The sequence below is a fragment of the Cyanistes caeruleus genome, chromosome 22 (assembly GCF_971803275.1).
Source record: "Cyanistes caeruleus chromosome 22, bCyaCae1.hap1.1, whole genome shotgun sequence".
In the NCBI taxonomy this organism is placed as follows: domain Eukaryota; kingdom Metazoa; phylum Chordata; class Aves; order Passeriformes; family Paridae; genus Cyanistes; species Cyanistes caeruleus.
In genome coordinates, this window is record NC_141722.1 from 7,017,116 (window position 1) to 7,042,345 (window position 25,230).

The 25,230-nt window shown below is 60.9% G+C and overlaps 2 protein-coding genes across 9 annotated transcripts in view; one reads left to right on the forward strand and one right to left on the reverse strand.

Moving 5' to 3' along the window:
* NOC2L (NOC2 like nucleolar associated transcriptional repressor) overlaps window positions 1-1,117 on the forward strand; it is a 30,377-nt gene extending 29,260 nt beyond the window's left edge. For 2 of the 4 annotated variants that reach the window (XM_086860188.1, XM_086860190.1), the window contains exon 19: window positions 31-1,117. In XM_086860188.1, coding sequence (XP_086716314.1) covers window positions 31-161 — 131 coding nt within the window. In that variant the 3' untranslated portion in view covers window positions 162-1,117. The remainder of the gene's footprint in view (window positions 1-30) is intronic. The other 2 variants (XM_086860189.1, XM_086860191.1) reach the window with 1 other exon arrangement.
* SAMD11 (sterile alpha motif domain containing 11) overlaps window positions 997-25,230 on the reverse strand; it is an 87,150-nt gene continuing 62,916 nt past the window's right edge. For all 5 annotated transcript variants that reach the window (XM_086860184.1, XM_086860183.1, XM_086860185.1 and 2 more), the window contains 7 exons: window positions 20,852-20,999; window positions 11,252-11,367; window positions 10,824-10,902; window positions 9,949-10,658; window positions 5,628-5,752; window positions 4,036-4,146; window positions 997-2,468 (listed from right to left, as the gene is read on the reverse strand). In XM_086860184.1, coding sequence (XP_086716310.1) covers window positions 2,232-2,468; window positions 4,036-4,146; window positions 5,628-5,752; window positions 9,949-10,658; window positions 10,824-10,902; window positions 11,252-11,367; window positions 20,852-20,999 — 1,526 coding nt within the window. In that variant the 3' untranslated portion in view covers window positions 997-2,231. The remainder of the gene's footprint in view (window positions 2,469-4,035; window positions 4,147-5,627; window positions 5,753-9,948; window positions 10,659-10,823; window positions 10,903-11,251; window positions 11,368-20,851; window positions 21,000-25,230) is intronic.

The window sequence follows — 25,230 nt, forward strand, 5'->3', positions numbered from 1 at the left end:
CAGGTTACTGACACCTCTCCTTTCCCCCAGCAGAGGAAGGCCGGGAAGGAGCCCGGGATTCCCGGAGCTGCCCCCGGGGGCTGTCCCGCTCCGACCTGCAGCAGCTGGCACAGGGTGGGGACGACGTCGTGCAGGACCTGCAGTTCTCTGATGAGGACTGAGCACCTCCAGCCCCTCTCCAGCCTGCAGCACCTGGAGCTGCTGGCAGAGCCAGAACACGGCTGGGACCAGCCCCAAGTGCCACCCAGGACCTGCTGGGTGACACAACTTGGACTTTTCAACTCAACTTGGACTGTTGCAGCTTTTTCTACCAGCTCTGTTTTTGGTACCAATAAAACCGTGGCCAAGTCAAGGCCAGTAAAAACTGCTCAGCAGAGGGAATAAAAGCCCCTCATTAAAATCTGCTGCTTTCAATAGCACAGAGTTCACTTCCAGCCTCTGCTAAGTGAGCTGAGCAAGGGAAGGACGAGGTTTTTGTCCAAGGTTCCTCCTCTCTGCCCCACCAACCACCCCAGAGTAGCTCTGGGGCCCTCACCAAACCCTTCCTGGTGCCCAGAAGGCCCCAAGGACTGCACAGACTCTTCCAGAGCTTTGCAGCTTCCATGGAAGCCTTGATCAGTTCAAGCTGGCTCTAAGAGTGCTGCAGAAGGAAACTTTAAAGTTCCACATTGTGCAGGCATGAAGGAATAAGGCAAAATTGTTCATGTAGGAAACACTGCCCAGGTGAGAACTGCACCACTGTAAATGTAAAAGTTTTCACTTTGAAAGAGATATTAACTTACCTGTTCTGCCCAAAGAAAAAGGGATTCCTTTTTTCTCCTGGCTCTAACTTAGCTGGGCAAGGTCCTGGCTGCCTTCTGCCAGATGGGAACCAAGCCTGGGATTGGATTCCAGGCAGGAATGTGGCAGCTCAGCTGCACCTGTGGGGAGGCACCTGGCCCAGGTGGGCACCCAGGAAAGCAAAAACAGAGACTGCTTGGGTAAAGCCAGGTACCATTTGTAAATTAAGTGTTTTTCTTTTTTATTTAAATTGATTGCTGGAAAGCATTTTTATCGTGATGTGATGGATAATGATTTTTTTTTCCTTTTTTTACAATATAAAGAAGCTAAAGTACCACCAAAGCTATTCTGTAAGAAAAACGGCAGCACGTGCAACGTTTAAACAAAAAACAAACCCAAAAAAAAAGGGGGGTGGGGGGAGAGAGAGAAAAGTACCACATGTGATTGTTGTTCACAACTGTACAAGTCACAGGAGGTCACCCCCAGGAGTTCCCAGCTCATTCACAGTAGTAAAAACTCTGCCCATTGTTTTCAGCCTGCCCCCCTGCCCTGCTCCCAGGGCTGTGTCTCGTGCTCCACAGCAGGCCAGAATGTGCAATACATCCACCTCTGTAACAAGGCTTCAAATAAAACCAACCCCAGCTGCAGCAATGAGCCTGGGGCAGCGAGGCTGGGACCCCTCCTCCCCCAGAGCATCCCTGCTGCTGCTCCTGGAACCCCAGCGTGCCCTGGAAAACAGCTCCCAGTGCCCTCCTGGCACTGCCAGGCCCCTGTGCCAGGGCAGGCTGCCTCGGTACCATCCGCACAAAGTAAACATGGACGGGAACTTGCCTTTTTTTTTTTCTTTTTGTCTTTTTTTTTTTGTCTTTTTATCCTTTTTGTCTGTCTTTGGTATTGTTTTCAAAGTTGCTAGAGATGCATAGAACACCTGAATGAGGAAGTGAGCCCAGTTTCCAGGGAGGAGGAGAGCTCTGGGAAGGTGCCTGGGGTGGGTGTGGATGGGTTTTTTTGCTCGAAGTAGCGGCGGCAGGAGCAGAGCCCCTTCCCTTCCCTGTGGAGTCACAGCCTGGAGTTCCTGAAGGCCAAGAGCAGCCTGTCCATTATTCCCTGTGCAGGGCTCTCCAGCTGCACTGAGCAGTGTGGAAGGGAACGGGAATGCTGCCTCCATCCTCCAGCATCCTTCTCTTCCCTCGGCGTCGTCCCACCACAACATCTTTGGATAATCTTCCTCCCTTCCCTTTCATTTTTGACAGTTCAGAAATCTCCGTGGTTCTTTCTTTTTTTTTTTTTTCTATTTTCCCCAAACGAAAGAAAAAAAAAAAAAAAAAAAAAAAAAGCAAATGCATCCAAAAACTAAAAAGCAAAGCCTCCCTTCTTCCTGGGGAGCGGGCGCTGCTGCGGGAGGCGGCGCCGCCCTTTCCTGGCGTTCCCTGCTCCGGGCGCGGCCGCAGTTAGGACGGAGCTTTGGTGGTGTCGCCGAGCAGGGAAGGGTTCCCGTTCTCCTGCTTGGGGGAGCCGCGGCTGGCCGGGACGGCGCTGCCGAAGGGCGAGGCCACGCTGCCGGTGGAGGCCGGGCGGAGCTCGCCCGGGGCCACCTCCCGCTCCGGGGGCCGCAGCCCCGGCGGCTGCAGCGGCAGCGCCAGCGGGAAGCCGGCCATGTACAGCACCCGGCCCAGCCTCTTGGCCACCTGCGGGAAAACAGGGACAACAGCCGTGGGATGGATGAAGGCAGGAGAACGCCCCGGGACCGGCGGGGGTTTGTGCAGAACGCCAGGAGCTGCTGACAGAAAAGGTTCTCCGGAGCAGCCCCTTCCCTGCAGGTGTTCAAAGGCAGCCTGGACGCAGCTGGGAGCGCCCTGGGGTAGAGGGAAGGGTCCCTGCCCGTGGCAGAGGGTGCCACTGGATGGGCTTTAAGGTCCACCCCAAACTGTTCTGTGGAACATCACTGGAATGAGCAATCCTGCTCCAATGCACCTCAAAACCAGGCCAGGGAAGGTTTCCTCTCTTCCTCAAGGATTTGGTCCCAAGGTCCTGCTCCTGTTTTCCTGCCAGAGCCCCCAGGTCTGTCCTGGCTCCCCTGCCCCAGCTCCAGGCGTGCTGGGACACCCCAGGCGAGGGGAGCCGGCTCATTCCTGCCCCTTTTGTCCCTTTTGGACACTCCCCCAGGACTCTGCTCTCCCTGTGCTGCTGGCACAGCACTGCCCGGCCTCTTTGGAACCGCAGGAATTGCTCTTGAAAAGGCCAAGGCAGGCAGGGAGAATAAAACTCCTGCTGGAAGGAGCCTGAACCCCTCTCCTGCAGCAGCTCCTGCCTCCCAGCACGGGCCAAAGGCCCCACAGCCTCCCAGCACCTCCACAGCTGCTTCCCATTTCAGCTTAAACAAAACCAGGGGCTGCTGCTGGACCCAGACAAGTGGGACATTATTCAGGGAGCAGCATCAGGGCTCTGCTCCCCCCCATCCAACCCCGGGTCCTGCCTTCTTACAGAACTTTAAACACTATTGATTAAATGGAAGGAATTTTTCACGTTCCAGCCCCTATCTCGCGTTCCCCCCAGCCCAAGCCCCATCTCTGAGCTGTTCAGGGCTCTCTTGTTTTTTAAGGAACATAAGAGTTTTATTTCCTCCTGAATTGACCCACGGGGAACAATTGCCCACAGAACCTTTTTATGAGCCCCCTCATAAACAGCGAGGGCTGCAGGGAAAGCAGTAAAGCCGCTCTCATTGTTCCAGCCCAGGCAGCGTGGCTCTGGGGACCTGTGCCAGAGCTGTCCCCGTGGGCCCAGGGACTGCAGTGACAGCCACAGCCCCACCCAGGACAATTCCCAAGGGGACCCAGCACCGCCTGGCTCTTACACGTGTCAGGAGAGACTTTCTGAGCACTCAGTGGGGAAAGAATCCAGCAGAGATATTCTGGCTTTGAGTCCCACTGAGGGGAAGGAGTGGAACTGCTGTGTCTGGAACCAGCCCCTCTAAGAGCTTCCCACTGCATCCCTGTTATTCCTCCCACCACTCATCCTGGACTGTTTATTTCTGCCCCTGGGTACTGAATTCTGTCAGTGGTTTCTCCCTGACACAGCTGTGACAGGTTTCAGGTGAGGCTACAGAACATTTTCAAGGACAGATGGAGCAGTCTTGAAACAGAATTGCAACTAAATTATTGCTTAATAAATGATATTCTATCAACTACGTTTCTGGACAGCCCCAGGTGCAGCTTTAAATGGTGTCACTTGTCCTAAGAGAGGAGATTTTCCTACCTGTGACCTGATCTTCAGGGCAGGTCCCAGCTTCAGCCCCATGTTGTTCAGCAAGTGCTCTTCTGTCAGGAGGGGCAGGGTCTCCCCGTCGATGGCCTGCTCTCGGAATACCTGAGGGGACAGTGCCAGGCCAGCCTCAGTGACACACCTGAGCCACCTGTGCTGCCTGCCGCAGCAGGGCACCGCGGAAAAGGCCAACCCCAAAATCCTCAGCCCGTGTTTATCCAGCAGGGCTGTTTCCAGCCCATTCCCTGCCCTGGATCCACAGCCTGCTGCCGTCCCTTTGGGGAGTGGCTGCTGGAGCCAAGGGGATTTTTACTGCTCTTTGACCCAGCACAGCTCACTGCACCCATTCCCTTCCCCTCCTCTGCAGCCAGCACGGCCAGGAGCCAAAACCCTCCCTGAAACGCTGCACAAGAAGCCTGAACTGGGAACAGCATCCCCTGGGTGTCCCCCAGCTCCAGAGCTGAACCCAGACCAGGACAACTTCTACTTGTGCTGAAGTGCCCCGGTTTGCCTGAGCTGTGGTTCTGGGATCAGCATTCCAGGGAAGCCTGCAGCCCTTTCCTGGTTCTGGAATCAGCGTTCCAGGGAAGCCTGCAGCCCTTTCCTGGTTCTGGGATCAGCATTCCAGGGAAGCCTGCAGCCCTTTCCTGGTTCTGGGATCAGCATTCCAGGGAAGCCTGCAGCCCTTTCCTGGTTCTGGGATCAGCATTCCAGGGAAGCCTGCAGCCCTTTCCTGGCCAGAGCAGGGAGCTGAGCAGTGCCAGACCTCCCAGCAGCTGTGGGCTCAGGGCAGGGAATGGGCAGAGCCTCGGAGCTCTGGCATTTTCACACATTAAATAACCCCATTAAAGCCCCCAGGCAGGGCCTGAATCCCTCATCCCCCAAAGCCTGGGAGCCCCACACGACTGGGCAGGGCCAGGCCAGGGGCCGTCTGCAGCAGCTCCAGCAGCCTGGAACTGCCTGGGCTGCACTGGGAAGGGAGAAGCTCAGTCCCACTTGTTGATTCCTGCCCCACTGGAGCACCAGTGGAGCTGGGATTTGGGGTGTAGAGCCTTTTTCCTGAGCTCTCATCAGCTCACACATCACAGTCCTGGGCCATCCTCATCCTCACTAAACGCAGCTCCTGAACTCCCCTCTACACACAGACATCCCACAAACACCCACCACCCATCTCCCTCCCCCCTCAGTCAGAACCTGACCCTCCTCCCACCCTGATCCCCGCCCAAGCACACCCTCCATCCCCGTCCCTCCCTCTGGGGAAGGCTCCCTGTCCCCCATCTCCAAACAAACATTCCTGGCCCTCAGTGTCTCTCTCCCAGGCAGCTCCAGAGCCAGGCTGCTTTTCCACGTGGTTTTAACAAAGCCTGTTCTACCTGAGCTCAGGCCCTAATCCCATCCTCTCCTGCTGAACTCCCTCCTTATTTCTGCCCAAGACTTCATCCCACACCTTGGCTGGCAGCAAACTCAGCAATCCACGAGGAAATCACCCAGCAAAGCCTGCAGGGCTCTGAGAGCTTCCGGAGGGAATGGGGCTCCCAGGAACGTGGATGTTCCTGCCATGACCTCCTGGGGCTGCTGGGATTTACCTGAGTGTACTCAGTGCAGCCAGACAAGTTGGACACGAAGCTGCAAACGTCCTCCACTGTCCATTTGCTGATGTCTTCCAGCGCTGGGCTCTCCTCCCCATCCAGAAACAGACCTCCCATGGTGCCTGGATTGTTTGGAGTCGGGGGGTTGGAGGGAGGGGAGGAGAAAGGAACATAAATCATTAAAATCCCACACGGACAACAACCAGCCTGCAATCTGAATATTTTTCTCTAGCCACACATTCATCTTTAATGACCTGTCAATTAAAGCACTGGGCAGGGTCAATTCATAGGCCTCTTCCTCCTGGAGGTCCCCGGCTGGGGGAAGGAAAAAGCCGAGCTAATGCATTTCATGTGTTTAATGTTCTTCAGCTGCGGGGGGAAGCGGGGGAGGAGAGGGGAGAGCAGCAGAGCCTGGAGGAGTTTCTCCACACACACCACAAAGCGGAAAACTCTGCCTGCCCTGTGGGCTCCTCTCCCAGCCCCGCTCCCGAACGTGCTCGGAATGACAACGGGAACCGCTGGGGAGCTCCTGCTCCTGCCAAGGGCTCCTCTCCCAGCCTGGCCAGCCTGGCACGTGTCAGGGACAGAGCCACTGTTCCCAAAGCAGCCGAGTGGCCAAGGGCCAGCCCTGTCACACGGGGGACAGGGGAGCTCCCAGCCCTGCAGCAGCTCACTGCCACAACACCCAGAGAAACCCCAACGGGAGAGGCACCGGGAGTGGAAATGGAGAGAGGAACACCTCAGGTAACCCACACCTGCTGTGGGGGAAAAGGGAGGACACAGAACAAACCAAATTGCACAAAGCACCTCTTTAGGGTGGGGGAAAGCCAATATTAACCCCTGGAACTCTGCTGTGGGGTGCTGGACCAGGGAGCACAAGGACATTTACAGGGATGAGAACATGCAGGATTTCTCAGGCAGGGAAAGACTTTATGAGGGGTATGAGCTGTTCTGCTCAGGACATGCAGAACTGCCAGGAGAAAAATTATTTCTCCCAGGAGCCTGTCATGACAAAATTATCTGTCCTGTGGGCTTGGGGCTTTTCCCTGGTGGATTTGATGGATATAACCCCTCGCTCCTGCCCACAGCAGCTGGGACAGCACTTCTACATGGGATGGCAAGGGAAAAAAGGGTAAAATAAAAGCATGGTGGGGAGCACAGGCCGAGAGGCCAGGGAGCAGCCAATTCCCTGGGGAATACCCCAGGGCCGAGGGAAGGGGCAGGGAAAGGAGCAGAGCCCCACACGCTCCCTAGGAAGCCTCGGGCACACCCGGGGAAGCAGGAAAAGCTCCGGATCTGCACAGAAGTTATCGCAGCCATGAGATGCTCTGAACCAGCAGAGCCTGCACAGGGAGCAGCCAAAGGCTCTGCAATCATTTCCACACATTTCCCTTCCCATTTTCCCACTCCCTTCTCCCTCGCTGTCCCTGCAGCTGCAGCCCCTGAGCGTGGGCAGGATCCAGAGCCCTGCACAGCCCCGGGCAGCCCGGGAGCAGCTCCTGGAGAGGGGCTGGGATTGCTCCTGGAGAGAGGCCATGGGAGCAGCCCCAGAGCTCAGGGTGAGCCATGTCACAGCCAGAGCCAGGACGTCCTGCCTGGAGCTCTCCAAGGCTCTCCACAATCCAGAGCAGGCTCTAAGGAGATGCTGGAACAGGGGTTGGACTAGAGGAGCTCCAGTGGTGCCTCCAGCGTGAGCTCTCCTGGGGTCCTGTGCCGGCTGCTGCCTCTGCCAGCTCTGCCCGTCCCTCTGGAGCGGGGACAGGGCTGCTCCTCTCTCCTCACACCTTTGTGCCCCTCCTCGCCAGCGCTCTGTTCCAGCCCAGAGCCCTCAGGACACTCACCAGCCCTTTCCCAGTTCCAGCTTTGGGCAGGGCTGGTGCTCGGGTGTCCCCCCGGCCCCTCCTCTCCCATCCCAGCCCTGTCATGGCTCAGGAATAACCCTGGGAAGGATTTCTGGAGCTGAGCACGGTCCCTTCCCCTCAGATCAGCGCTCCCCAGCTCTGAACCCCCGGAGCAGAGGGGCTCCTGCCCTTCCTGCGCCTCCTTGGGAGGAGCAGCTCGGGCTGTGTCCCCTCGGTCTCTGGCAGCCCGGACAATGAGAACAAATAGGTGCCAAGTGGCTGCAGGGCCGCACCTTCGATCCCAATAATGACATGTCAGCGGCTGCCGGAGCCACAAAGGGCAGCAGCCATTCCCTGCCTGCCTGCCTGATAAATGATGCTCCAGGGGGCTGCTGATGGATCAGGGAGCGCTCCAGCAGCTGGGGCCCGGCGTGCCGGGGCTGGAAGGAATCCATCGTCCCAGGACAGGTGTCCCCAGCACAGCCCAGCCACACGCCATTTATAATTCCCCTCCCTGCTCCCCATGTCCAGCTGCTGCAGAAGGAGAAGCCGGAGGCGGAGAGCGGAGCCCGGCCAGGGAGGGCCAGCGGCTCCGGGCTGTGCAGCACGGCCAGGCCGGCCCTGGGCTCCTGGCACCCCGGGGACAGCCTGGGGACACAGGGCCAGCCCCCGGCAGCCAGCCCCCCTCTGGGCTCCGTGGGTTTTGCTCCCAGCCCCGCTCCCCTCCCGTGCCCCGGGAGGGCTGGGGTCAGGAGCAGCACAAGGCTGCCGTTAATTGCTCTCCAGACTACAATCAATAGAAGGATTTTAGCCTCCTGCACACTCCATCCTTCACCTTTTCCGAAGGACGGGGCTGCGGGAGGAGGACGAGGAGGCTGCTGAAGCCTTGAGGAGATGAGGTCATCGAGCCACAGCCCCAGAAGGCAGCTCAGGGAATCGAGCTGGCCCCGCTGCCTCATCTCAGGGACTGAGCAGCACAGAACTGCCTCATCCTCAGCGTCCTGCTCTGCTGGATGCTTCTCCCCTCTCCTCTCCTCCCTCCAGCTCTTCCTCTTGGTCACCGGCCCTGCCTGGGCGCTTGTGCTGTAGTTACAGTCTCCAGGGTAGGGCAGAAGCTGCCGCCCCTCCTGAGGGAGCAGTCCCTGGGCAAAAAGGGGCACAGGGATTGTCTGGCACAGGGGGAGAGGTGGGTGCAGCTCTGCCTGCCCGCCCTCGGGAGCTTTGTGTTCCCCCAGAGCCTCTGAACACATTTTTCGCTCACCCCAGGATGGCTGCAGCCCTCACTATTTCAGCATCTCACCTCAAGCCCTGGTGCTGCATCCTGCACAACCCCCGGTCCTCCCAAGGCTTTGCAGGTGCGAGGATTTGCTCTGGAGCAGCACGGCAGAGCCCAAACCCGCAGGGAGATCAGCCCCAGCACCACGTGAAAGCAGCCAGAAGCCAAAGAGCCCCCAGGAAAAGACCTCCAGCCCTGGCACAGGCTGCACAACCCGGGAGAGGCGGGCAGGGAAACCCAGCCTGGAGCTGTGCCGGCCCGCGAGATGTGCCGGTGATAGAAATCCAAAGTGATAATAATAAATGGGCTATTACAGCGACTCACAGGCTGCTGGGGGAGGGAGGGGAGGCAGCCCCAGCCCAGGCCTCCCTGCAGAGCTCTCACAAGCCACGAGCACCACGGAGCTGAGCCCGTCCCTCTCTAATGGCCGGGAGGAAAAGGCTCCTGCGAGGCAGCCTCGGCAGCCCAAGGCAGCAGGAATATTTATCATCCTGGCCACCTGCCTGTCGCTGAAAAATCGCTTCCTCCTTCCTGGCTGGGAGGCAGCTCTAATGAGGGACGGGCAGCCGTGCTCGCAGGCAGCTCCTGGCGTGGAGAGCAGCACAGCACAGCACAGCCCCCCCTCCCTCCCGTGTGCCAGGCAGTCAGTCAGTCCTTCCTCCCGCTAATTGCTCTGCCAGGTCATTAGCTGGGCACATCTGGGTTCTCGGCTGGGCCGGGGGGCCCCCTGGGTCTGACCCCCGTTTGTGCCGCCGGTGCCCGCTGCCCCTGCAGTGAGGACAGAGAGTGGCAGTGCCCTCCCTGCCTGCCCGGCCCGTCCAGCGCCTGCCACTGAGCAATGCAGCACAGAGCCCAGCAGCCCCTGCCCTGCAGCAGGGACACCTGGAACCAGGCTGCAAAAGCCCCTCAGGGTCCGGTCCAACCTCTGACCCATGCCCACCTGGTCACCAGAGGACAGAGAGCAGCACAGAACTGCCTCAGCGTCCACCCTTCCTCGGACACCTCTAAGGATGGTGACACCACCACCCCCTGGGCAGCCCTTCAAAGCCTGACCACCCTTTCCATGGGGAAATTCTTCCCTTCCAAACGAGGAGGAGAAGCTGACAAAGCAACCACAAGCACAGTGTGCAGGGAGCAGGGGGAGAGCCCCTCTTCCAGCGCTGCCAAACACGTCCCTGCTCCACCCCGGCCTGTGCCTCACCTGCATGGAAGTAGGGGCTCATGGTGTAGGGGAATCCGAAGGGCAGCGGCTGGGGCGCGGGCAGGGAGGCCGGAGGGAGGTATTTCACCTCGGCCTTGCTGATGCCGGGCCCGAGCAGGTGGCTGGGGGACTCTGCGCTGGAGGAGCTGCAGGGGACGCTGGGGGCCGCGGCCGCCTCGCTCAGCTCCTTGGCCCCCTCGCACGCCTTGCCCGTGCCGTCCTTGCACTCCTTGAGCTCCGCTCCCGAGCCGCCCTCGGCCTTCAGCCCCTCGGCCTTGTCCTCTCCGGCCTCGGCGTCGCTCTCCGAGTCCTTCATCTCCTCGTCGTTACAGTCCTGGGCCCCGTCCCGTGTGCGCGGCTCCGCCGGCTCCCGCGCCTCGCCGGGGCCCTGCGGCTCCGTGCGGGGCTGCGAGGCCTTGCGGCCTCCCCCGGCCCGCCGGGGCTGCTCCTTGGGCGGGGTGTTGGTGCCGGGGCCGCCGGGGGTGAGGGACAGCAGCGGGGCGTTGTTGTGCCGCAGCACCAGCATGGCGTTGCGCCGGGACAGCTCGTCCCGCAGCGCGTGGCCCTCGGGGACGTCGTGCACGCTGCGTAGCGCAGGGTGGTCCGGGGGCAGCCCCGGGTGCAGGCTCAGGGGGTCTCCGGCCAGCAGCCTCTGCCGGTGCAGGTTCTCCAGCTCCTTCTGGCGGATGAGCTCGGCCGACATCTCCAGCCTGGGCGGGGAGAGGCAGGTTCGGTGGGGGGGTCTGGAGGAACGCGCTCCCCCCGGCCCCGCAGAGCGAGGTGTCAGCTCCGCACCCCCCAGCCCTTCCCCAGGCCTCGCTGGGCCATCCGTGCCCGATTCACACCAGCACAGACCCAGCCCCTTCCGCTCTCACCTGGCCAGGTTTTGCTTGCGTAGCATCTCCTGCTGCCGTGCAAACATCTCCGCCTGTGCCGGCTGGAGGAACCCGTAACCTGGGGAGAACGCTGGGGGTCACCCACCTCGGCAGCGACCCTCGGCCGCCTCAGAACAGCTCCCCAGAGGGAACAAGGGCACCCGAGCGCTGCCTTTCTGCTCCAGAGCCCAGCTACCCCTCACTGCCGCTGCAGTGCGGCCAGAACACAGCGCCAGGGAGGCAGGTGGGGATTAAGAGAAGAGCAGCCAGGGCACCTGCTCCCATGGCTGCAGAGGCAGGGTGAAGCTGGCACAGCAGCCGTGGGGACACACAGAAAACGCGTGTGGGCCTCTGGGCCGCAGGGCAGATTGTCACAGGCTGCACCTCCACCCTGCCCTGCTGCCCACGAGCGGCACCCGAGCCCTCACCTGGCGTCTGGCACAGCGCCGAAGGCACCCCGAGGAAGGGAGGTCTCAAGTGGGGCCCCAGGGCGATGTGGGGAGCGTTCTGGGGCGACAGCAGAGGCGGTGGGTGGGATATCTCCCTGCAGGAATCAGAAAATAAAGGCGTGTTGAAAACCTGGAGGCTCTGAAGGGCCCTGGCTCGGGAAGAACATCTTGGCTGCAGATGAGCTGCATCCTGCCCCAGAGGCTGCTCTCTGCCTCTTCCCCCTCATGCAGAGCTTCTGAAACGGAGAGAAAAAACCAAAAGCAGCAGAACCAAAAGGGGAAGAAAGCAGCCAGGACTCCACAGGTCCCACACGTTTCCCACCTTTGCTTCTGCAGCCTTTCAGCCGGGCTGTCCAAAGGGATCTTCCCTGCCCGTGGCAGGTTAAAGGGGAGGCCTGAAGATGCTGCATCTGCCTCTCCCCTTACCACATTTGGGGTTCTGCCTCAACCACCTCACATCTGAGAAGGAATTCAGGGTTCTGGGGGCTGCAGGGTGGGTTTGGGAAGATCTGGAGGCATCACTGGCTTGCCTTGCAAAAAACGCCTGTCCCAGCTGGATGTGCTTTAATTCTGGAGAGGAAAGCTGGGAGTGAGGCAGAGGAAAATACAGACAGGAGAGGGATGTCAGCAAGAAGGGCAGTGGGATCAGTGGGAAGGAATCTTGCTGGAGAAGGGGTGGATGAAGCCAGGCAGAGGGAAATGGAGGGAGGCAGGATTGGGTGGTGGGAAGGGGACAACGCCTGGAAAAGAGACAGGGAACACTTGCAGCAAGAGGGAAGGCAGAAAGAAAAAAAAAGAAAAAAAAAAGCAGGAAGGGAATAAGAGCCAAGGTCTCTTCCATTAGTCAGATCTGCCCTGGGAGCCTGCAAGCAAATCTGCTTTCCGGCTGCACGTCTCTTAATTCCTTTTGATGGCCACTTACAACATTATTACCTTCAGCAGGGCATCCAGAGGCACAGCCAAGTGTGGGGCCGTTTATTTTCATTTTGCAGTATCTCCCTGGAAAAATCTGCTCTGGGAGAGGCTGGAGGGCAAGGGAGAGGGAGGCAGAAGGTGCCTGTGACTTTGCAACAAACACAGCACGTGCAGAGGCACCGCAGTGGGGGGATAACAACAGGAGCATCCCGGCCATCCATGGATCAGCTCATGGGCATGGATTCTCTCATGGGCATGGATTCTCTCATGGGCATGGATCAGCTCGAGGGCATGGATCAGCTCAAGGGCATGGATCAGCTCAAGGGCATGGATTAGCTCGTGGGCATGGATCAGCTCATGGGCATGGATCAGCTCATGGGCATGGATCAGCTCAAGGAAATGGATCAGCTTGAGGGCATGGATCAGCTCGAGGGCATGGATCAGCTCATGGGCATGGATCAGCTCGAGGAAATGGATCAGCTCGAGGGCATGGATTGTCTCATGGGCATGGATCAGCTCATGGGCATGGATCAGCTTGTGGGCATGGATCAGCTCAAGGGCATGGATCAGCTTGAGGGCATGGATCAGCTCAAGGAAATGGATCAGCCCATGGGCATGGATCAGCTCGAGGGCATGGATCAGCTCAAGGAAATGGATTGTCTCATGGGCATGGATCACCTTGTGGAATTGGATCAGCTCATGGAAAGCCAGACAAGGATCCCTGGGCACGAAGTGGGAGAGCAGAGCCATTCCCAGCACAGCTTTATCCCCGTTCTGTGCAGCCACTACAAAACACTGACCCGGCTGCACCTCCCCTCCAGAATTCCTCCTCTCCCCCATGCCGTGGCCGTGTGCCTCCCGTCCCCGTGGCCGTGTCCCGGCTCTCCTTCCCCTCGTCCCCGTGGCCGTGTCCCGGCTCTCCTTCCCCTCGTCCCCGTGGCCGTGTCCCGGCTCTCGTTCCCCTCCTCCCCTGCTCCCCGGCTCTGCTCTGAGCTGACTGCGGAGCCGGCGGTGTCTGGATCGATGGGGGCTGCAGAAATGTTAATGCCGCCCGTGCGCTGCGCTGCGCTCCGCTGGCAGCTCCAATTCATCTCAGCTAGCGCCGCGCTCGACCTTCGGCTCCGAGCCGGGGCAGCAGCCAAGCGATGCTTATGTAATTACACCGTCAAGTGTGTAATCACCTGCCCTAATCCCCGAGGCCTCGCAATTAGCGGGGCCGCGCTCGCGGGGCTGCCAAGTGCTGCTGCCACCGGCCCGGCCCGCGCATGAATAACGGGCAATTAAAGCGGCGTGGGGGCTCCGAGCCGTCCGCTCCATCCTAATTAGCGCTAATCACGGCGAGACGAGCCTGGCACACGTGCTGGGCCTTTGATAAGAAGCAATTTAGGAAATCAAGTCGCTGTTAACCGTGGTGTGGCCGTGGGGATGCGCGGGGAAGGGGATCCTGCAGGAACCCCGGATCCTGCGGGAACCCCGGATCCTGCGAGAGATCCCCGATCCTGCGGGAGATCCCCGGATCCTGCGGGAGATCCCCCGATCCTGCGGGAGATCCCCGATCCTGCGAGAGCCCCGGATCCTGCGGGAGATCCCCGATCCTGCGGGAACCCCGATCCTGCGGGATCCCCGATCCTGCAGGAGATCCCCGATCCTGCGAGAGCCCCGGATCCTGCGGGAGATCCCCCGATCCTGCGGGAGATCCCGGATCCTGCAGGAGATCCCCGATCCTGCGGGAGATCCCCGATCCTCAGGGATCCCCGATCCTGCGAGAGCCCCAGATCCTGCGGGAGATCCCCGGATCCTGCGGGAGATCCCGGATCCTGCAGGAACCCCGGATCCTGCGGGAACCCCGATCCTGCGGGAGATCCCCGGATCCTGCGGGATCCCCGATCCTGCGGGAGATCCCCGATCCTGCGGGAGATCCCCGGATCCTGCGGGATCCCCCGATCCTGCGGGATCCCCGATCCTGCGGGAGATCCCCGGATCCTGCGGGATCCCCGATCCTGCGGGAGATCCCCGATCCTGCGGGAGATCCCCGGATCCTGCGGGAACCCCGGATCCTGCGGGATCCCCGATCCTGCGGGAGATCCCCGATCCTGCGGGAGATCCCCGATCCTGCGGGAGCCCCGATCCTCAGGGATCCCCGATCCTGCGGGAGATCCCCGATCCTGCGGGAGATCCCCGATCCTGCGGGAGATCCCCGGATCCTGCGGGAGATCCCCGATCCTGCGGGATCCCAGATCCTGCGAGAGATCCCCGATCCTGCGGGAGATCCCCGATCCTGCGGGAGATCCCCGATCCTGCGGGAGATCCTCGATCCTGCGGGAGATCCCCGATCCTGCGGGAACCCCGGATCCTACGGGATCCCAGATCCTGCGGGAGATCCCCGATCCTGCGGGATCCCCGATCCTGCGGGAGATCCCCGATCCTGCGGGAACCCCGGATCCTACAGGATCCCAGATCCTGCGGGAGATCCCCGATCCTGCGGGAGATCCCCGATCCTGCGGGAGCCCCGGATCCTGCGGGAACCCCGATCCTCAGGGATCCCCGATCCTGCGGGAGATCCCCGATCCTCAGGGATCCCCGATCCTGCGGGAGATCCCCGATCCTCAGGGATCCCCGATCCTGCGGGAGATCCCCGATCCTGCGGGAGATCCCCCGATCCTGCGGGAGATCTCCGATCCTGCGGGATCCCCGATCCTCAGGGATCCCCGATCCTCAGGGATCCCCGATCCTGCGGGAGATCTCCGATCCTGCGGGATCCCCTGATCCTGCGGGATCCCCGATCCTGCGGGAGCCCCAGGCTGCCCGTGGAGAGCTCCAGCCCAAAGGAGCTCCTCGGCTGAGGCCAGTCTGTGCCCGGGCCGCAGAGTGTGGGACGGGGATCGGGGCAGGACCCAGGGAAATGAAAGGTTCTCCCCTCGGTGGCAGCCCAGTGCTCATCCCAGCTTGTTTCTGTGCTTTCATGCTGTGCTACGGGGCATGACTTTGATCCCTGAGGAATTCCCAGCTGCTCCAGCCTCAGTTCGTTCCCTCAGAGCTTCCCTGGGCCTGGATGGGGAACGGGATGGAGCACAGGGACAAAGCCATCGCTCCCGGACACAGCCCCACGGGCACAGCAGCCTGGAAAGCAGCTGGAGGTGGCTGGAAGAGGGGCTGGACAGGACACATCAGCCCCTCACCCTCCAACACACGCTGGGGATGAGCCCCAAGGGTTAGGAAGTGCAGGGACACACCCTGGCACACGCTGTCACCGTGCCTGCCTGGCACAGCAGGACAGAGAACCCTCAGCACGAGGCTGCAGGTGGGGCCAGGGGAGCAGCAGAGCCCAAGGGCCCTCAGCTGGCACTGTCACACCCCTGGGGTCAGAGCAGGGAGGCCAGATGGCCGAAACAGCCCAAAAAAGGCTGCAGATGGCCGAACACAAGGGGGTCGCTGTGCCTCAGCACAGTCCCGGCAGCAGAGACCTTAGCAAGCAGGCAGGTATGCTCGGGAATATTTGGGGGAGGGAGGATTTTCCTCCCTGCAGGGAGCCTGACACTGCCCAGCTCCAGAGCCCCGGGGAGCCCCTCAGCCGCGTGGCCACCAGGGACAGACCCCCTGTGCCACCCCACAGTGCCAACCTGCCTGGCACAGAACCTGCCCCGCTCCCTGGCAGCCCGTCTGGCCCGTCCCTGGCACGGGAGGGAGGCAGCAGAGCCAGGTCGTGCCCTGGCACAGGGCTGGGCAGCCCTCCCACATTTCCCAGCCAGCTGGGAAAAGAACTGGCAACGCCAGAGGGAAAAAACCCCGAGACATCAACAAAGGCTGCAGAGATTTTGGACAGGTGTGCACCAAACGCTGAGCCCTGCCTCCTCTGCCAGGTCTGTCAGCCTCGAATCCCCCATTCAATTCCTTCCTCCTCTTCCTCCACGGCTCAGAGTCAGAATTACAGTGCCCTACTCTGAGGAGGTGAATTTAGCCCCTGGCAATTACATCTGATAAGCCTTGTCCTTACCTCGAAGAGAGCAATTCTGTGCTGCTGCACATTCCTCCCCCTGCCCCCTTTTCCTTTTCCCCCCCTAAAATGCCAGCTGGAGGCTTGTGAGCAGGGTATTAGGGGATTTGCACTGCACGCTGCTAAATTTGATATGTCCTTTAACAGGAGACAAATGGTTCACAAGGCTTAAAAAGTATCGACTTTTCTTTAACAATAAGCACTAATGGCCTTCAAATAATCAATATTTAAAGTCATTATGGGGTTACACATTATACTGTTAAAACCAAGCCTTTCACTTTAACCCCATGATATCCTCCCAAGCCTGGAGCAGAGCTCCCCCCTGGCTCAATCCAAGCTCTCGGGGAAGGCTCGGAGCACAGGCTGTGACTGGAGATGTGAGAGGGTCAGGAAATGCAGATTGAAACCGGCAAGGCATGGAAATAAATTTAGAACGGATGGAAGAAGAGGGGGGGGGAGGAGAAAGAATGCATGAAAGCTCTGCTTTCTTCTGCTCTGCATTTGATAGGAAGAGACACTTTAAACCTGAGGTAACAGGCAGGAGGCACAGAGCTCCTCGCTGCTCTGCCATCCCCAGACACTGCCAGCAAGGGAGAATAAATAAAATCAAAGGCCTTGCTAAAAACGGTGTTTGGGATTTCCAGGCAGGAAAAGAACACGTGCTGGCACTGCCCTCCCAGGGCAGCAGCGAGGGCTGGCCACAGACAGGGGCTGGTTTGTGCTGCCCCCTCAAAATCCAGACTGGTTAAATCAGGTCAAGATCTTCGACCTTTGCTCTGCAGAACATTCAGCCAGATGGGAACCAGGCAAGGATCCTGCCAGGGCAAAAACCAGAACATCAGAGCCTTCAGAGAGGAGAGGGGGACACAGGGCTGGGGTGGGTGAGAGCAGGAGAGAGATGGTGCTCAGAGAGGGCAGGAGGGGTGTCCAGAGAGGGGAGAGGTGCCCAAGGAGGGCAGGAGGGGTGCTCAGAGAGGGCAGGAGAAGTGCCCAAGGAGCCAGCAGGAAAAAGGAAAACCTCCCCAAATTAGGGGGGAGGAATGAGGTGGGGGAAGAACAAACGGCAGCAGCAGCAGCAGATGGGAAGAAGGGAATCCAAAAATGCAGGCTGGGTATTTTGGGCACATCTCTGCGCAGAGGAAGCCTCTGGCTGGCACACAGTGTCTGTCAGCTCCTGCAGGGGAGGCAGTGGGTGCCTCTCCCACCCCAGCTCGCTCCTGACTGGGGCTGGGCTTCCCAGGACCCAGGGATGGGGGTGCTGATGGCACCTCAGGCTGGCAGCATCCCGTGTTCCTTGGCATTCCTGCTGCTTGCCCGGGGCTCCGGGGGATGAGCTGTGCTCCCACGAGCTGCTCAGAGCCACTGAGTGCCTGCACCAACACCTGCCTCAGCACCTGCCCTGGCTCTGCCTCTCCTCTGAGAGGGGCAGGTCCCTCCAGACCCCCCCAGACCCCCCACCTCACGCTGCAGGCACAAAAACCAACTCCCAACAACTCCCAGCACAGCACCGAGGCATCAAACCCAGGCAAGAAGCTTCACCCCACTGACCACACCATCCAGCAGCTCTCCCAGCCCTGCCTCAGCTCCTCTCCAACCCCTTCTGTGTGCAGGGCATGAAAGATCTTCCCTCAAGAGGAAACCTTCCCCAGGCTCCACACAGAGAGAAGCAGGGATGAGCACCTCGGGGAAGAACACGCCAGGCTGAAGGACCCCAGCAGAACATTGCCAACAAATCTCGGAGGCAGCAGGCAAGGAGCAGGATCCAAGCAGCTCTGCAGGGTACAGCCACCTGCCAGCTCTGCAGGAGAGGCAGCAGCCTGGAGATGGGAAGAGCTCCAGGCTGAAGCAGCTACAGCAGCACCTTTCAGCTGCACCCTCTCCTCTTCCAAGTCTTTTTATAACACTGAGCTCAACCATCTTCCCAAACAGACCACCAGGCCCTGGCACTGCAGCACCCAAGCTGGATCCGCCTCCAAAGGATCCAGGAAACCAAAACCATGAAACCAAATGAATTCTCCAGACTGTGGCTTGAGTCTGCCTTTGGCAAGATGCCTCAGTTTCACCGACTCCTTCCAAGAGATGAAGGGACCACTGTGCCACTGCCAGGACCTTGGCCCAAGAAAATCCAGATCTGTGTGCTTGAGTGTGTCATCCCCACAGAGCCAAACCTCCCAGCCTGTCCCTGACCAGCAAAGATATAATCATTAATTAATTAATGACAAATATCTGAGCACACCCACCTTCCCAAGTGTCCCCTGGCTCAGCCCCTTCACAGCTGGGAACTGGAGAACTGCAGTTCCCATTGCCAGGCACGTTCTCTGCATTGCTGCCTTTGCAGAAACACCAGCACTGCCCTGACAAATAAAACTGGGTCACCACTGGGGGTTTTCCCCTCTTTCTGGGCCAGACAGAAGGGCTGAAGTCACTGATTATTCCTGTTCACAAAGCTGAGAGCTGACCTGAGCCGCACAGAGGAAGCTGAAATGGAATTTGAACACCGTGCCAAGCACTTCTCATCCCCCTGCACTGTGGTTGTTACTCCTGCTCCTGGGAAAGGAGACACCAGAAATGCACCTAGGTGTGCCTGGGAATGCAAGGCAGCTTCCTCCACTGCCTCCTCCCCTGCCAGTGCCCACCCTGAGCCTCAGAAATTTCTGTTCCCCCAGGACAAAGGTGCACGAGGCTGCTCTGATTTACCCCAAGGACAAACCCAAGGCTAACAAGGAATGCAAGGGAGGAATTACCACCTAGAAAACTTCCCTGCTCTGCAACACACGGCCACAGCTTCTCCTGGCATTCCCAAAAACACCTGTGGTGTTCTGGAGGAACAGCTGGCACAGGACAGCTCCAACCACCTGAGCAGAGGGATACACACTGACCCTCAGTGGTGCTCAGGGGGCTCCAGACCTCTGGGGAGAAATAACCACCTGTGAGATGATCCCAGACTGGTTTGGATGGAAAGGACCTTCAAGATCACCTCACTGCAAGCTCTTCCCCACCAACACACCCCATTCTGCTGCTCTTGCAGCTGAACCTTCCCAAATGTTGAACACACCCTCCTTTCCAAATGAAAGCCACTGTCACCTGCAGCAGGGGAAATTGGGACACTGTGGGACTCCTGCACACTTCCCACAGGGATTTCCCTCAGCATCCAAGACAGGCTGTGTCCCTGTGTGTTCCTCCCTCGCCAGGATCTCCCTCTCCTGCCAATCCAGCTATTCGTGGGGCTCTTTGGAGAACTGACCCAGGAGGAAAAGCAGTGGTTTGGTCCAAGAGCCACCTCCTGGCCTTCAGCCCCCATCCCCTGACCCAGCCAGCATCTTCCCTCCCCTCTTCCCAAAGCACAGAACACTTCCTGGCCTAGCCCAGCTCCGTGCCCCAGCACCTGCCTGCCAGTGGCAAACAAACCCCTCTGGGTCTGATCTGGATCTCCCCATCCTCAGCCCGCCCCTCCTGCGAGCAGCACCTCCCCGTGAGCAGCCTCCACCCTTCCGTGGATGCTTTTCCAGGCAGCTCTGGGGCCGGCCTGGCTCCTCTCCAGCCCGCACAGCGCTGGGGAAACGTTCCTGAGAGCGGCTGCAGGAGGCTCCTCCATCCCTGCATTCCTCCCAGGTCTGCTCAGGGGCCGGGATTTATGGGGTGGGTTAGCCAAAGTACACGCTGTGGGAGAGAGGCTTCCAGGGCTGCCCAGCCCCTCCACAGTGCAAAGGTGTTGATGGGAGAGGAGGAAAACCAGACGGGATCTCCAAGGCTCTAAATGGGGGAAAACTCTGGACTCAGCACATCCATCCACACACTACAGAGCTGATAGTGCAGCCTGCTCTGCCCCCACCCCAACACAAAAGCCAAGAGAAGTGTAAACACCAGAGCCTTCCACTGCTCATCCCCTGATATCCAAAGCCTTTGCATCCCCAGAGCCCCCTCCTGTCCCCGCTATCCCTGTCAGGAACGCACGCAGCTTTAATTTAATTTCCCTCTGAAGTTCTTGATTGCAGAGGGAATGGCTCATGGCACAGAGCAAGATAAATGAGCTAGAATTTCCTGGGGGTGGGGGGATATCAGCTTTCCAGCACTCCTAGCACTGGGAAAGGGAAGCTGAGGCTCTTTTCCTGAACAAAGAAAACTTCTTCTCTTTCTGTTCCGTCTCAGAGCACTTCTTCTCCCTCATTAACTGGAAATGCAAACTTGGAACACCTGAACTTGCTCAATGCCCAAGAACAGGCGAGAGAGTGGCATCTCCAACACAGCTCTGGGATCATTGCAGCCTGTCTGGATGTGGATGCAGATGTGCACAGACACAGATTCCTCCCCTTTCCATACAGATACCCTGGAGTGTGGCAGGAGCATCCCCGCAGAACCCCCAAAGGACACGGTCACACCTTGCCCAGGCAAATCAGCTCTGCCCAGCCCCAGCCATTGCTGCCCTCTCCCACGGCCTCGAAAATCACCAAGTGCAGCCATTACCCCGACACGGCCGCGGTCACCACCAAACCACCAACCCAGTGCCACATGCACAGGCTTTCTGAACACTCCCAGGGACCGTGACTGCCCCGGTGCCCCGGCCGGCCCATCCCAGAGCCGACCCCACCGCTGCCCCCTTCCCACACCCCGCATCCCTCCAGCCCGGCCCGAGCCCCGGCCAAACCCCGCCCCGGGGCCGAGCCCGGTACCTGTCGGGGAAGTGGCTGTCCCTGTGCTGGGGGAGGCCCTGCTTCCTGCGCTGGCTGGACGAGTTGCTGGCCGAGGGGATGTGCGCTTCCATCGCGCCCGGGGTCCGCGCCGCCGCCGCCGCCACCTCCTGCCGCGCCCGGAGCAGATCTGGGGACAGCCGAGGGGAGGGAGGGAGGGAGGGAGGGAGCGATGAGGAGCTGGAGCTGGAGCTGCTGCTGCTGCTGCTGCCCGGCACCGAGCCCGCGACCCCCGGCCCCCGCTCGCACGGACACACGGACAGACACACGGACACACGGACACGGACACACGGACACACACACGGACAGACACACGGACACGGACACACGGACACGGACACACAGACACGGACACACAGACACGGACACACACACGGACACGGACACACGGACACGGACACACGGACACGGACACACGGACACGGACACACGGACAGACACACGGACAGACACACGGACACGGACACACGGACACACACACGGACACACGGACACACACACGGACAGACACACGGACACACACACGGACACACGGACACACGGACAGACACACACACGGACACACACACACACGGACAGACACACGGACACACACACGGACACACACACGGACACACACACGGACACACACACACACGGACACACACACACACGGACACACACACACACGGACACACACACACACGGACACACACACGGACACACACACGGACACACACACGGACACACACACGGACACACACACGGACACAGACACACGGACACAGACACACGGACACAGACACACGGACAGACACACGGACAGACACACACACGGACAGACACACACACGGACAGACACACGGACACACACAGGCTGCTCCGGGGCTGCTCGCGGCTCCCCGCGGGCGACAGCGCTGCCGTGGGGCTGCTCCCGGCCGTGCCCGCAGCCCCCGGGGCCACCCCCGGCTCTGCCGTGCCCTCTCCCCGGGGCCGTGCCCGCTCCCCGGGGCCGTGCCCGCTCCCCGGGGCCACCCCCGGCTCTGCCGTGCCCTCTCCCCGGGGCCGTGCCCTCTCCCCGGGGCCGTGCCCGCTCCCCGGGGCCGTGCCCTCTCCCCGGGGCCGTGCCCGCTCCCCGGGGCCGTGCCCGCTCCCCGGGGCCGTGCCCGCTCCCCGGGCCACCCCCGGCTCTGCCGTGCCCGCTCCCCGGGCCACCCCCGGCTCGGAGCGGCTCTGGGGCGCCGGGGCGGCGGCGGAGCCCGGCGGGGAGCGGCGGCCCCGGCACTCACCCGGCCGAGCGGCTCCGGGCGCGATCCGCCCCCGCCGCCCAGGGAGTTTGGCAGCGGAGGAAATTGTGCAACTACGGCAGGGGGGTGGATTTGCTGTTTAATTGCCTTCCTGCCGGAGGGAGGGAGCGGAAAAAAAGGGAGGGAAGGATGGAAGGAGGGATGGATGGATGCGAGGAGAGCAGCGGGAGAGGGAGGCATTCCCCAAACTCCCTCTCCCGGTCGGTCCCGAGCGGAGCCGCGCTGGCACCTGCCCCGCTCCCGTGTCCCCTCCGGCCCCCGAGGTTACCGGGGCTCTCTCTGCCCGGGACCCGGGGCTCTGCAGGGCTGGACGTGCCTGCCACAGCCGGGACAGGGAAGGGCTGGGCCCCGGAGCAGCTGAGGATGGGGCACAGAAGGGGAGGGAGCTTCCTCCCAGCCCTAGCACAGCACTGCCCGGAGACTGCTCCGCAGGAAACGCAGCCTTCACTGAGCCCCACTGCCCTGGCACCGCGGCAGGACCCTGTCACCCTGCCTGCGACACCTGGGACACCTGCACAGCCCCTGCAGGACCTGTGTCACCCTGCCTGGGACACCTGCACAGCCCCTGCAGGACCCTGTCACCCTGCCTGGGACACCTGGGACACCTGCACAGCCCCTGCAGGACCTGTGTCACCCTGCCTGGGACACCTGCACAGCCCCTGCAGGACCTGTGTCACCCTGCCTGGGACACCTGCACAGCCCCTGCAGGACCTGTGTCACCCTGCCTGCGACACCTGCACAGCCCCTGCAGGGCCCTGTCACCCTGCCTGCGACACCTGCACAGCCCCTGCAGGGCCCTGTCACCCTGCCTGGGACACCTGCACAGCCCCTGCAGGACTCTGTCACCCTGCCTGGGACACCTGGGACACCTGCACAGCCCCTGCAGGACCCTGTCACCCTGCCTGCGACACCTGGGACACCTGCACAGCCCCTGCAGGACCTGTGTCACCCTGCCTGGGACACCTGCACAGCCCCTGCAGGACCCTGTCACCCTGCCTGCGACACCTGCACAGCCCCTGCAGGGCCCTGTCACCCTGCCTGCGACACCTGCACAGCCTCTGCAGGACCCTGTCACCCTGCCTGCGACACCTGCACAGCCCCTGCAGGACCCTGTCACCCTGCCTGCGACACCTGGGACACCTGCACAGCCCCTGCAGGACCTGTGTCACCCTGCCTGGGACACCTGCACAGCCTCTGCAGGACCCTGTCACCCTGCCTGCGACACCTGCACAGCCCCTGCAAGGGCTCAGTGCAGCTCACTGCCCACTGCCCTGGGATGGACACAGCAGGCAAGGCCAGAACCACCTCAAGCAGAATCCAAGGAGCCCCAGGGAGGGGCAGGTGATGCAGGTACAGCCCACCTGCCCCTGTCCTGGCCTCAGGGAACAACAAGTGACACGGACACCTGTGCCAGGCACACTGAGCCTTTCCCAGGGGGCTGCCCTCTCCCAGGTAAGCATCAGGAGTCCCCCAGTCCCTGTGAAATCCCCCTGCACACAGCTCACACCCCACACCCCAGAGCCTCTGCTGCCGCTCCCGTGGTGCACAGGAAACATCCCCGCAGAGGAAACCTCCCTCACACCACCAGCCTGCACCAGCCTGCCAAAGGAAACCAAAACACAGCTGGGGACAGGAGCAGAGGCAGATTTATCTCCCTGAGCACACCCTGGGCAAGATCACCTCCAACACGGACCCTGCAAAGCCCTCCCATCCAGCAGCACATCCAGCAGCACATCCACCTCTTCCCACAGCTGCTTTGTAAAGCCACTCTGCTGTAGGAGCATTGCACAACCCTGGTAATGTCACATTCACCATCTCTGTCTTCCCCTTTCCCCCACCAGGCTCTTTTCCCTCGGTTCTGGAAATCCCGGCCACCCCCTCTGGCACCGAGACGTGCCCAGCGCAGCCCCAGCTCCATCAGTCACAGCATCAAACGTTCTGGTGATGCTCAGGGCTGGAGCCCCGTGCTGGGCTGAGAACATTCCCACAGCTGCTGCTTCTGCTGGCAGGAAGGGGGACAGCAGTGCCCACATTTCTGTCCCCACTCCTGTCCCTGTCCCCACTCCTGTCCCTGTCCCCACTCCTGCCCCCATTCCTGTCCCTGTCCCCACTCCTGCCCCCATTCCTGTCCCTGTCCCCACTCCTGTCCCTGTCCCCTCTCCTGCCCCCATTCCTGCTCCTGTCCCCACTCCTGCTCCTGTCCCCACTCCTGCCCCCATTCCTGTCCCTGTCCCCACTCCTGCCCCCACTCCTGTCCCTGTCCCCACTCCTGCTCCTGTCCCCACTCCTGTTCCTGTCCCCACTCCTGCCCCCATTCCTGTCCCTGTCCCCACTCCTGTCCCTGCCCCCACTCCTGTCCCTGTCCCCACTCCTGTCCCCACTCCTGCTCCTGTCCCCACTCCTGCTCCTGTCCCCACTCCTGCCCCCACTCCTGTCCCTGTCCCCACTCCTGCTCCTGTCCCCACTCCTGTTCCTGTCCCCACTCCTGCCCCCATTCCTGTCCCTGTCCCCACTCCTGTCCCTGCCCCCACTCCTGTCCCTATCCCCACTCCTGTCCCCACTCCTGTCCCTGTCCCCACTCCTGCCCCCATTCCTGTCCCTGTCCCCACTCCTGCCCCCATTCCTGTCCCTGTCCCCACTCCTGTCCCTGTCCCCTCTCCTGCCCCCATTCCTGCTCCTGTCCCCACTCCTGCTCCTGTCCCCACTCCTGCCCCCATTCCTGTCCCTGTCCCCACTCCTGCCCCCACTCCTGTCCCTGTCCCCACTCCTGCTCCTGTCCCCACTCCTGTTCCTGTCCCCACTCCTGCCCCCATTCCTGTCCCTGTCCCCACTCCTGTCCCTGCCCCCACTCCTGTCCCTGTCCCCACTCCTGTCCCTGTCCCCACTCCTGTCCCCACTCCTGCTCCTGTCCCCACTCCTGCTCCTGTCCCCACTCCTGCCCCCACTCCTGTCCCTGTCCCCACTCCTGCTCCTGTCCCCACTCCTGTTCCTGTCCCCACTCCTGCCCCCATTCCTGTCCCTGTCCCCACTCCTGCTCCTGCCCCCAACTCCTGCCCCTGTCCCCACTCCTGTCCC